Raw genomic sequence first — 13810 nt, forward strand, 5'->3', positions numbered from 1 at the left:
AGGCCAGATACAGACGGGCACCAGGGTGGAAAGCCCCAGGTGCCTATCAAAGGACAATGGTAGAGTGGGACCTCACCCCCTGGATGACCTTTCTTCCCCTAACATATCACTGGTCTTACAGTTTGGATCCCCTGACCTTTCCTCCCTAGAGGTAACATCTAGGCCTCAGTTGCATTTCAGCTCCAGGCCCAGAAAAGCAGCAAAACTAGACAAGTGGCCCCATGGCTGACCTGAGAACCAGCTGCATTGGATAATCACCGCTTGCCCTGGTGCCAACCAGTCAATCAGTGAAGACCTAGACCCTGAAAAGACATACCTGGAAAACTGCTAATTATTCTGTTAAGATCTTACCTTGGGACCTCCCCTAAAATCTCCACCCTTAAAACCTTTAGAATGAGGACCCAGTGCACTTTCCCTCCCAGGAGGACTCCCTACCTTCCCCTCTCCTTTCGCTGTCCCCAGGCACTTACCATTAGCTCCCTCACTCCCAAACTCCAAGGGCCCTTCCTTTACCTTTATAGCTTGTTTCATAAGCCCATTTCTCCTACAAATTACTTCTTCCACCTCTGTGATTTTATAAATAAATAAATAAGTGTTGGCTCTGAATTCTGTCCTAGCCAGAACTCAAGTACCAAGGTTGCTAAATCCAAGTCCAGCATGACCCCCACCAATCTAACACCTGGTGTTTTTCCAGCTGCCTTCCATTTGTTCTCTATGATCTCTGAAGCCCAGGTTCAAAACTTTAAGAATAGTTGAAAAATTTCTTACATATTTAGGCAATGTTCATCATGCTAGGCTGTGATGTTTCAACCAATTGTCAATAATATGTAATCACTGTAAAAAAAAAAAAACTATGAATGATGTAATATGTTTTCATTATCTTCTGTAAGGAAACTGGGACATAGGACTTTCTAATTTGGTTTCTTTCATTATTGGCAAGTTTACCAAATTTATCTCCTATAAGGATGTAAACAAGTTATCACTCGTAAGTAATAACTTATTGAAATAAGACAAAATCATTCTACTTGATCTACTAACAGTATATTGCAACATGTTTTTAAATTTGATTGAATCCATTTCCTCATTCATATTTTGTTCTATGTTCTATTTGAAATTACACCTAGATTGCAGAGACCGTTTTGGCTCAGTGGATAGAGCGTCGGCCTGCAGACTGAAAGGTCCCGGGTTTGATTCCAGTCAAGGGCATGTACCTTGATTGCGGGCACATCCCCAGTGGGGGGGGGGGGGGCGTGCAAGAGGCAGCTGATCAATGACTCTCTCTCATCGATGTTTCTAACTCTATCTCTCTCCCTTCCTCTCTGTAAAAAAAAAAAAAAATCAATAAAATATGTTAAAAAAAATTACACCTAGATTTCAGAGAATACAATGAACTACTCTTAATTTTCTAAAATAGTAGAAATTAGATGGTTCATGTTTTTCTTCCAAATATAACCTAAGGAAGAGATTATATGGGAAAGGGAGTACTTAAAGATTTTGGTTTCTATTTTCTAGATATATCACTTACAGTACACAGGATCCTTATTTTTCTGTCTTATTTTATGATCCTATTTAATAAAGAGATAATATGCAAATTGACCCTCATGCCCTTGCATCACAAGATGGCTGCCCCTACATTGTCACAAGATTGTCAGCAGGGGAGGACAGTTGTGGGCAACCAGGTCTACAGAGGAAGGCAGTTGGGGGTGATCGTGCTGGCAGGCAGAGTAGTTAGGGACAATCAGGCAGCCAGGCAGGCAAGTGGTTAGGAGCCAGCAGTCCCAGATTGTGACTGAACCAGTAGTCTGACATCCCCTAAGGGGTCCCAGATTAGAGATGGTGCAGGCTGGGCTAAGGGATATCCCTCCAGTGCATGAGTTTTGTGTAGCAGGCCTCTAGTTTGTAAATAAAGGACATAACTACTAAATTCACATAGAAAACATTAGCCATTAATACCTAAAGTTTTTAGACATATTTGGATCAAAAGTATTAAACTATATCCACATGTTATATATACAGTCCATTTATTCCATATATCTATAGCATTTCTAATTAAGTGAGGCCTTCAGTTTTAATACTTTAAATACACTGATTTATTTTCCCCAGCATTATGGGGAATAAAATATTGTATAACAAGAAAATATAAACAAGTAATATTATAAAATTTGTACAATAGAAAATATAACTATTTTCTAAATAACCTTCTCAAATTAAAGCCTTCAATATGTTATGGTAATATGTACAAAAACGTTATTATGAAATAGAGACAGCTATGTGTGTGTTAATACAGATGGATCATTTAAAAATATATATAATAGGCACATTGCTAAACATTACTAGATTCACATTTTTATATTACATTCCTGCTTAAGTGGGAAAAAATAATTGTTTTACTATTATGAACATAATATATACATTTTATTCAATTAACATACAAATAAATAAAAATTTTCTCTAAAATAATCACATGACACATGCACATATTTTTTAAAATTAGAAGTTATTCCGGTTTTACACTGCTACTGACAGTAGGTATTTCATGGTCAATCTCTTTCTTAGGATCCACCATGTCTTTATATCTCTCCCCACGGTGTCGTTCCAGATATGGACCCCAGTTAGAAGCTGGTCTGCAGCAGCTTACAATACGCTGAAATAAGGAGGGGAAAAAAGCTGTCTTAGAACTTAAGTGCTACAATCTGTAGATAAATATCAATGTACACTTTTTTAGAATGTTAAATTTCTTTGCCCTAGCCTTAGGGTGACTGATGAGGATATAAACCAGTGTATACCTGAGAAGTTTCAAGAACCAAAGAAAGGTAGTTTCACAATAAAACAATCTAGATCCATTCTTGAATGGGGTTAGGCATTTATTTTAAATCTAACTACTGAGCCCAGCTGGTGAGGCTCAGTGGTTGAGTGTCAACCTATGAACCAGGAGGTTACATTCGATCCCAGTGGAGGGCGTGCAAGAGGCAGCCAATAATTATTCTCTCTCATCACTGATGTTTCTATCTCTTTCTGTCTCTGTCTCTTCCTCTCTGAAATATATATATATATATATATATATATATATATATATATATATATATATATATATAGTCTGATTACTGAGCTTACCTTATTATTGCCCTATGCCCTAATGATGTGTCATAATGAACTCCATCCCTCTAGGCCTCCAAGAAAGAGGGATGATTCACGACCTAGTTTTGGATCAAGATAATTTATAAGGATTTTCCCAGTCTAAACATTCTATTAGGTCGGATATAAAACATAAACAGCGGGTTTTTTTTTCAGACCAGGTTTTTCAAGTGAAGATTATAGATATAACACAAAAAAAGTATAGATATGATAACGTGTGTGCTAAGCACTCTAATACCACCCGAGGCTACAGCAACAAGCAAGATAAGACTTCTTAATGGACCTTATACTCAGACACACAAATATACGTATAGTGTAATACAGTGCTATGCACCTAATAATGGATGTTTGTCTCAGATGCAGAAGTAGCCTAAAGGGAAGAGTGATTAATTTGATCTCACGGTCATAAGCTCATATTACCAACATTTTGGTAAGTTAATCTTTAGTTTGATCATAGTGTTTTATATGAAGTAGAAATAATATTAATTTTTAATTGAATTTATTGGGGTGACATTGGTTAATAAAATTACACAGCTTTCATGGGTACAATTCTATAATACATCATCTGTATGTAAACTAATAAAATAGAAACAGACTTATAGATAAAGAGAACAGACTGGCAGCTATCAGAGGGAGAGGGTTGGGGTACTGGGTGAAAAGAGTGAAGAAATTAAACACCCCCCCCCAAAAAAAAAAACTAATAGACAACAGTATGATGATTATCAGAATGAAAGGAGGTGGGGAAAGGTAAGAAAGGGTAAAAGGGGGGGAAAAGGGATAAAAGGGGGACAAATGGTGATGGAAGGACACTAGATTTGGGGTGGTGAATAAATAATTTAATGTGCTTACTTGAATGATGTTTCCTTTAGCTTGAATTATTTTTATAATAGCCATAATTGGAATCCAAATAATGCAGAAAATAATCAAACACCAGCCTATAGCAACTCCCCAGTCTGGGTATGGAATTTCACCATAAGTTGGTCTATTAAATTTCACCAGTGACCAGATAAAAATTGCCTGTGAAAGTTAACATATGAAAGGACAGTGCGAAAGATCAGACTTTATTGCACTAATGATTTCAATTGCACTAATTATTAGAAATTTTATTCCATCTATTAGAAATAATTTATCAAAAGAAATTACAATGAAAATGCATTCAATCAACTAAGATAATCAGATAACTAGTCAAAAGATAACAATTCTAAGTGGACCAATCTAAATGACTTATATTTGGCTTTTAATAGATTCTTTCAAAATTAGCATGTCCATTCTATTTATAAAAAATACAAATACTTGTCCAACATGTATTTCAATAAAAAACTTTCCCATAAAATATAGCATACTGTAAGTAAAATAATAAGTGAGATATTCTGTTATTGAACTTATAACTTTTGTTTATAATAGCATGGTTTTATTCTAAGCCATTAGCTAGCAAGCATATCAATTAATTTAATGAGAATGCAAAATATACTTTAGTGAACATGCTTTGATTCTTACTTAGCAATTATTTCTATTAATTGCACAGAGCATCCCTTACTCCATACCCAAACTCACACACATTCACTTACTAATATACATACATATTTACCAAAGCACACATCACTTTAGCCTCTTCAGAAAAAAACAAGCAAAAAATGTGTTTATTAAAACATTGAAATCTGAATCTTAAAGCATGTTAAGGCCGCATTTTTAAAAAATGTCCTTAAAAAACATGTTGCAGCATTAAAACTAATTACGTATTTAGAAATCTGTAAAACAAAATTAAAACCAAAAATCACCTAGTAGTTCCTCTAAATTTAGTTTAAATGTATTTAGAACACAAGAATCTTTTTAAACTAGATATTCAAATTTCATTTTACAATTTAATAGATTAATTTAATTACAGAAATTTAAATATATTTTATAATTACCATAATTTTACATAGCTAAAAGAGAATAAAGGAGGGGTGGTGGAGTCTAATATGCATAACTTTATACAAATGGCTGATGATGTATGTCATTTAATAGTTAATACCTTTGCATTCATAAGTAAACTCAGTTGTCACCTTGACCTGGTGACTCCGTCGGTTGGAGCATTATCCTGTACACCAAAAGGTTGTGACTTTGATTCCCAGTTAGGGCACATACCAAGGTTTACAGTTTGACCTGGGTCAGGGTGTGTACAAGAGGCAACCAATCCATGTTTCTCTTTCACATTAATGTTTCCCTCTCTCTCTATCTCTTACTTCCTCTCTAAAATCAATAAAACCTATGCACTCAAAATAATACTGCAAAGACATTTTAATTTAGGCAACTCGGAGGTACCAGTCATAAAGCAAAAGTTGAAAAATCATTAATTTATGACATTTGCCTTTTTGTCTTCAATGTGAGTTATTCTTCAATTTTATCTCAGATATGTTTACATATATATTATTTATACTAAATTCATAGACTATTAATACTTACAATCAAAAGAATAGGCGTAATGGCAAACCAGCAAGCTCTCCACCATAGCCAGAATATCCACCTTTTTGCTCCAATCATCATTTCTATGTCTTCAATGAATCTGTCCCCTCCTAAGAAAACAACCAACAGAGTATATTCAGTCCTTGCTTATATTTTCCTCCATTAATCATTGTGGCCTCAAATTTTGTCTGAACATTTTTCTATACTGCAGCAATGAAGGATACACATTTACATTTTATTTATAATATATTTGACCAATTATATTGTACTTTACTATTATAGTACACATAATGGAAAAGAATCAAACTAAATTACTTTAATAAAAAGAGTAGATAATTATGAGTCACCACTTACCATAAATCCAGATGATTCCTACTATTTCCAGTATAGCTGCAATCAAAATGCCCCATCCAGCACAGAAGTGGTCAATCAGATTAACCCAGTAAATTCCAGCCTATCAAAAAATTAATTTTCAGAGTATAGTTATAATTATTTTTATGATTTATTAAGCATTCAAATTGAATTTATTAATTTTATTTTAGCATATGCTCCTTGGTTTCACTTCTGCCAAAAATGTGAAAAGGAATATTTTCAAATGTGAACACAAATGTGGATTTAAATCTCAAAAATTATGTCCTTTTTTTTTTTTTTTTTTGCAAGAAGTCACTTGGAAAAAAGCATTTAGAATAATTATTAAAATGTATGCAGTATCTGTGCATTCTGTAGTAGTGGCCAAGAAATATAGTGTATGTTTAAAGTCTCTAACTTTATTGTAATTGGGGAAATTGTTCATTAGTGGGCCTCCTGCCCCTCTGCAAAATATACTTATAGAAATTGTGCTATAATGGCAAACAATCTGGGCTAAAATTCAGAAAACTTTGATCCAAGTCAGACTTGGACTTGTCATTAAACATTCTCTTAAACCATGGTTTTCTCATTGAGATTATAAAGTATGTTCCTAGTAATATTTTGTCTATGGAAAAAATCTATAATATACCTGAGTTACACAGACGAGACCAAGGAGAAACAAAACCAGGCAGCAACCCAAAGTTATGGGAATTCTCATTTTCTTCATCACTTTGGGAGATAAATCTTGAATTGTTGTTGTAATTGTTTCTTCAGTAGGGGAAAAAAATGGCATGTTGTCAACTCATTTGCCAATCACATAATTCAACTTCTATTCATGAAATTTATTTACAAATATATATTGAGAAAATAGTCTAGCCTTAATCATAGCTTTTAAAAACCTGTAAGATCCTTTCTCTTGGCTGTCACCACTTTTTGGTTCTGATAAAAATCAACATTGTCATATGTAGTCTGTTTTATAAGGTTTTTTCATTGGTAGCAACTTAAGGTAACAGGTCCCTGGGGGATGAAGTAGTTTGAAAGGGTTATAGGGAAGGAAGAAGTCTAAAGGTGAATACCAGTATTTCAATAAATAACATGGATACAGAAAGGCCTTCCAGGTTAAGAAATAAATGTATTCCCATAAGCCACCAAACCAAATCATTGATTATTTTATACAAATAATTATAATAATCTAAAAATCATATAGAAGAATTAAAACTTGATATCAGTATATTAAGAAATTAAAACCTTTTAAAAAGAAAAAGGAGGAGAAACCAAGGAGAAACTTAAACAGTTGCCTTGCACAACAATTTCAAAACTACATCTAAAAGGCAAAACGTCTATCACCCAGAACAATGGGAAAGCTGGCTGAGTGGAAGATCTACAACTAGAAGGAAAGACAAAAGAGCATTGAAACAGGCACAAGCGCTGAAAAGCTAAGGTACGGAGGTGTACGAATCGGGCTGGTGGCAGGCGACTGGGTGTGCTGCTTTTTTTTTTTTTTTTTTTTTTTTTTTTTTTTTTTTTTTTTTTTTTAACTCAAAGGAAGACAAGCTCCGAATTACACTGAAATCCAGTTTCTGGGGAGATGCTGGAGACCCAAACTCAGGGAGAGTTGCGTTGTCTGCCATCGGGTTGGAAAGTGAGGGTGACTTTTTTGCAGAGGTGAGCCCAGCAATCATTGTTTACTGCAATTCAGGAAGCAGGGACTTGGAAACATGGAAACACAGAGAAGGCTGACAGGCAGCCACTGCTGCTTGCCATGCCCTAGCCTAATGACTCCCTGAGACTTCACTCCGCACAATCTACAAACCCTCCCAAGCTCCACAAAGCAGTTTTTGCATATAAATGGCCTGCCCTATTGTAGCTTAACCAAACAAACTGCAACTCCAGTCAGACAGCTCCAAAACCTCCAAACCCCAAGCAAAAAGGAGAAAACTGTAGTTCCTGCTATAGCCCTTACTGGGTGGCCTCAGACAGTAGCTGACCTGCACCCCATTGGAGATCCAGAAGCTAGTGTATCTAGTGGTCTTTGTGAGATGATACCAGATTTCAATTGCTCTCATAAGGGACACATTCAAGAGGCAGACTCAGTGAGCACCAAAGCCCAACTAAAACAAATCCTCCCCAATAAGTGTGTCTCCAGCACAGCAATTCTTTCATTATAGACACAGCAGATCCCCACAGCCAATTGGCCTGGTGTACCAATAGCAATCAAGACTTAACTACAATAAGGCTGTACACACAGCCCACAAAGGGGTGCACCACGAGTGTCCACCTCAGGTAACTGGGAGGCCTACCCATTGGACACCTAGCAAACAAAGCCACCCTACCAACTCAGGGAAGCAGAAAAAATGAGGAGACAAGGAAACAGATCACAAATGAAAGAAATGGAGGAAAACAAACAACTGGGTAGAAATTAAACATACACTGACTGAAATAAAGAATATTATACAGAGACCCAACAGCAGACTAGAGGAATGCAAGAATCGAGTCAAAGATTCGAAATACAAAGAAGCAACAAACACTCAACCTGAAAAGAAAAAAATAATCCAAATAGTTGAAGATGGTGTAAGAACAACTTCAAGTATACCAACATCAGAATTATTGGGGTGCCAGAAGAAGAGAGAGAGCAAGATACTGAAAACCTATTTGAAGAAATAATGACAGAGAACTTCCCTTATCTAGTGAAAGAAATAGACTTACAAGTCCAGGAAGCACACAGAACTCCAAACAAAAGGAATCCAAAGAGGACCACACCAAGACACATCATAATTAAAATGCCAAGGGCAAAAGACAAAGAATATTAAAAGCAGCAAAAGAAAACCAGTTAATTACCTACAAGGGAGCACCCATATGAAAGTCAGCTGATTTCTCAACAAAAACTATGCAGGCCAGACAGGAGTGGCAAGAAATATTCAAAGTGATGAATAGCAAGAACATACAACCAAGATTACTCTACCCAGCAAAGTTATCATTCAGAATTGAAGGTCAGATAAAGAGCTTTACAGATAAGAAAAAGCTAAAGAAGTTCATTACCACCAATCCAGCACTATATGAAATGCTAAAAGGTGTTCTTTAAGAAGAGGAAGAAGAAGAAAAAAGTAAAGATAAAAACTATGAACAACAAATACATATCTATCAACAAGTGAATCTAAAAATCAAGTGAATTAAAAATCTGAGGAACAGAATAAACTGGTGAATCTAATAGAATCAGGGGCATAGAATGGGAGGGGATTGATAATTCTCAGGGTGAAAAGGGTGTCTGTGTGAGGGTACGGGAAGAGACTGGACAAAAATCATACACCTATGGATGAGGACAGTGTAGGGGGGAGGTAAGGACAGAGGGTGGAGTGAGAACTGGATGGAGGGGAGCTATGGGGGAGGAAGAGAAACAATTGTAATAATCTAAGCAATAAAAATTTATTAAATAAAAAAAGTGACAAATCTTTGGTTAGATTGACTAAGGTATAAAGTGAGAAAAATCAAATTACTAAAATCAGAAAAGAAAGTAGGACATTACTATAGATTTTATAGAAATAATACGGAGCATAAGAGAATACTATGAACAGTATTTGCTTTTGGGAGAGGAACTAGATGGCAGGGGAACAATGAGATTTTATTTTTTGAATTTTGTCTTCTATGTATGAGTAATATGTTTAACCAGTAAAAACAAACTTGTGAACATGAGAACATATTAAAAAGGAAAATAATATATTAAAATGTAAATTATTTGTTCTACACTTTCTAATGTTCCTGTTATAAGCTTGTGTTACCTTCATGATTGGAATAAAATCCTGCCCTGGCCGATGGTTAGATCATCGGCCTGGAACTGAAGAATCTTGAGTTTAACTCCCAGGCAAGGGCACGTATCTGGGTTGCAGATTCAAAACCGAGCCCAGATCCAGGTGCACTTGGCAGGTAACCAATCAGTATGTCTCTCTCACATTGATGTTTCTCTCTGTGTGTCTCTTTCTCTCTTCCTCCCTCCCTTTCTCTCTTCCACTCTCTAAAAATCAATGAAAAAAAATATCATTGGGTGAGGATTAACAAAATAACAACAAAAGATATTTTTTTTAAAGATATGCTTTTGTTGAGAGAGGAAGGGAGAGAAAGAGATGGAAACATTGATGAGAGGGAAACATCTACATTGATTGGCTGCCTCCTGCATGCTCTCTGCTAGGATCAAGCTCAAAACCTGGCCTGTGCCCTGATCAGGAACCAAACTGTGACCTCTTGTTTCACAGGTCAATGCTCAACCACTGAGCTACACTGGCTAGGCCCAAAAATATTTTTTAATATTTGTCATAATTGTGTATATACAAGTTTTGCACTCCCAGGTGAGACCTCTGCCTGAACTGAGAATGGAAACATTTTAGAAACAGAAAAGAAGTCCTAGCCAGATTGGCTCAGTGGATAGAGTATCAGCCTGAGGACTGAAGGGTCCTGGGTTTGATTCCAGTCAAAGGCACATGTCTGGGTTGCGGGCTTGATCCCCAATGTGGGACGTGTAGGAGGCAGCTGATTGATGATTCCCTCTCACTGTTGATGTTTCTATCTCTCTCTCTCTCACTCTTCCTCTCTGAATTCAATAAAAATATATTGAAAAGAAGGAGAGAAGACGAAAGGAAGAAAGAAAGAAAGAAAGAAAGAAAGAAAGAAAGGAAGGAAGGAAGGAAGGAAGGAAGGAAGGAAGGAAGGAAGGAAGGAAGGAAGGAAGGAAGGAAGGAAGGAAGGAAGGAAGGAAGGAAGGAAGGAAGGAATAAAGGAGGAAGGAAGGAAGGAAGGAAGGAAGGAAGGAAGGAAGGAAGGAAGGAAGAAAGAAAGAAAGAAAGAAAGAAAGAAAGAAAGAAAGAAAGAAAGAAAGAAAGAAAGAAAGAAAGAAAGAAAGAAATACAACTGTCAGAATATGTATGGAATGAAACTTCACATTTATGTGAACATTTAAAATTTTGTTATTTATGGATACATATAAAATGAATACAAACATGGACTGTATATGTCACAATATTCATGGTGACATTTATTCCAGGGAAGGAAGAAATGTGAATTGTATTAGAGAGAGGAACATGGGGCACTTCAAACTCATCTGTAACAGTTTCTTTTTTAAAACATCTGAAGCAAATATAACATATTAATGTTTGTTCCTTTTGGGTGTTTTGATTCATGAATACTTTTAATTTAAGTTAAAAATATTTTCAGAAAGATTTTTCTGAGAGAAAAACTAGGGGGGCAACAAGGGTTAAGAAAAGAATAATTTTAGTAGAAGAAACATGAGTACAATACAAAATAGATAGGCTAACAGTGGGAGTATTACTTACCGATGGAAGCAAACTGAGAGTCGAGACCCAAAGTCAAAAGCATGAAGAAAAATAATATGGACCAGAATGGTCCACCTGGGAGTTGGGCTAGAGCTTCTGGATAAGCAATGAATGCCAAATCAAAACCTAAGAAAAATGCATAACATTTTAATTTAAATTAGTTGCCAAGAAAATTCCCATATTTGGACATTTTCAAAATAAAGTACTAGAAAAACCTCATTTTAATTTTGTAACACAATCTATGAAATATATTTTTAGCAACTATTTCACTTTCACTTTTAAAAATATTTGACTTGGTTATGATGTGAACCTATGATGTGAATTAAGCTAAAGAGATCAATTTTATAAATGGTACATTTCTCACATAAGAAATCTTAATTATTTCATTGAGTTTGACTTTTTTTTTAAATTGATGAAGAATAATATCTTTCTTAAACTCCAGAAACTTAAATTATCTTACCCTAGAAATTTTAAAAGAATCAATTAACCAAATGATGTTCAGGCTGGACACAGATGGGCAAAGTCACTTGGTTTTCTATCTATATGATATTAATGTGTTTTTAAAATGCAGACCAATACTGTAAACACACACACACACACACACACACACACACACACACACACATCCTTGCTTTTATATATGCATACACAAATAAAGACAATTCAGTAAAGTGCTTATCATGATTTCTAATATTTATAATTATGCAGGATATAATTCATATTAAAAACTAAACAAAATTCAGAAAAAAATCTTAAATTGTTTCCTAGTATAGTCTTATTTTCTCAAATCATCTAATAATTATTTCATCCTTAAAGCCAAAGTATATAAGATGAAATGAGAAAGAAATGCAATACCCTAAATCTTGAGTGCTTTAAGTAAATTGCTCTAAAATATATTGGTATTACTTAAATGAGCTACATTGAGTTAATAAAAATTAATAATATATAGCATTCCATACCTGATTTTACAACTTGAGAAACTTCCTGTCCAGAGATGTGAGCCATGTGTCCCAATATAGAAAAAATAGCAAATCCAGCAAACACACTAGTGAGGCAGTTTGTCAAACATACCACAATGGCATCTGAGAAGCAGTTGTTATTGAACTTGTTGTAAGATGATAGAGCAACTAAGCCACCCCAAGCCACTGAAAGGGAGTAAAATATCTGTGTAGCAGCATCTTTCCAAACCTATGAGAAAATAAGTTGATATTTTAAAACATACACTCTTAATTTTAATTTGCATAAAATATTTTATATATACAAATGAATGAATATAATGAAATCAACACCCAAGTACCCACTACTCAGATTACTAAATAAAATGTTAGCGGTCTTTTGAAGACCCAGTTTCCCCCTTCTTAATCCTATCACCCTTCCAACCTCCAGTGGTAACTTCTATCCTGATTTGTGTTTATCATTTTTTTGTTTTTCTTTGTATTTTTACTACATAAATATGTAAACATAAACACAATGGCATTTAGCTTTACATGTTTTTGAGTTTATAGAAAAGTTTTTGTAATACATATTAATTTATACAACTTCCTTTTTCAGTCAGTTATAAAATTTATCCCTTATCAATTTGAACCATAAGGTATTTCAATTTTGTAACTCAAAAATGAGTGAATATAAGCAAATTTATATGGTTCAGTTATATATATATATATATATATATATATATATATATATATGTATATGTGTGTGTGTGTATTATATATATATGTATATTTTTGAACATTTTTATTGCTATATTGCCCACTGTGTATGCCACACTTTATCCTTTATGCTGTTGATGGACATTCAGTTTCTTCAGTATTTTGCTATTAGAAACAATGTAGCTATGAATATTCTTATGTATGTCCTCATACCTAGTTTTAGAACTGTGATGTCATAGGGCAGTGGTCAGCAAACTCATTAGTCAACAGAGCTAAATATCAACAGTATGATTGAAATTTCTTTTGAAAGACAAATTTTTTAAAGTTAAACTTCTTCTAATGCTACTTCTTCAAAATAGACTCGCCTAGGCCGTGATATTTTGTGGAAGAGCCACACTCAAGGGGCCAAAGAGCCACATGTGGCTCATGAACCGCAGTTTGCCCACCACGGTCATAGGGTATATGGATCTTCCCTTTTCCTAAATATTGCCAAATTATCCTTCAAAGTGGTTGTACCCATTCCTGTACATTATTTATAACATTGGTAAAAAATTTTAATACAGTCTAATCTAGTGACTATGAAGTGAGAGTTGATTGCCGTAATGACATATGTTTTGTCATGTTTTTATGTGTTCTGCTACAGAGTTGTTTTTTTCTGTGAAATTCCTGTTCATATATTTGCCATTTTTGTGTCTTATTTGCATTATTGGATCTCTACGAATATATAATATAATTCGAATTCTAACCTTTGTCTATTATATATGTTAAATTTTTCTCTGATACTCTGTGGTTTATTTTTTCACCTCTTAACATTGTGTTCTTAAATGAAACAAAGATTTTGTTGTTGTTTTTAATGTAGCTAAGATTGTTCATCCTTGCCTGTTTGTATTGTGTTTTATTTCTCTAACT

General features: G+C 34.7%; 1 protein-coding gene across 1 annotated transcript in view; it reads right to left on the reverse strand.

Moving 5' to 3' along the window:
• Positions 1-2005: 2005 nt before the first annotated feature.
• Positions 2006-13810, reverse strand: part of SLC6A14 (solute carrier family 6 member 14) — a 31450-nt gene continuing 19645 nt past the window's right edge. The window contains exons 8-14 of the mRNA XM_084870285.1: positions 12209-12437; positions 11250-11375; positions 6578-6696; positions 5935-6034; positions 5581-5690; positions 3985-4152; positions 2006-2644 (exon numbers count right to left, since the gene is read on the reverse strand). Coding sequence (XP_084726411.1) covers positions 2498-2644; positions 3985-4152; positions 5581-5690; positions 5935-6034; positions 6578-6696; positions 11250-11375; positions 12209-12437 — 999 coding nt within the window. The 3' untranslated portion in view covers positions 2006-2497. The remainder of the gene's footprint in view (positions 2645-3984; positions 4153-5580; positions 5691-5934; positions 6035-6577; positions 6697-11249; positions 11376-12208; positions 12438-13810) is intronic.

The sequence above is a fragment of the Pipistrellus hanaki genome (assembly GCF_964339955.1).
Source record: "Pipistrellus hanaki genome assembly, chromosome: X".
NCBI lineage: Eukaryota > Metazoa > Chordata > Mammalia > Chiroptera > Vespertilionidae > Pipistrellus > Pipistrellus hanaki.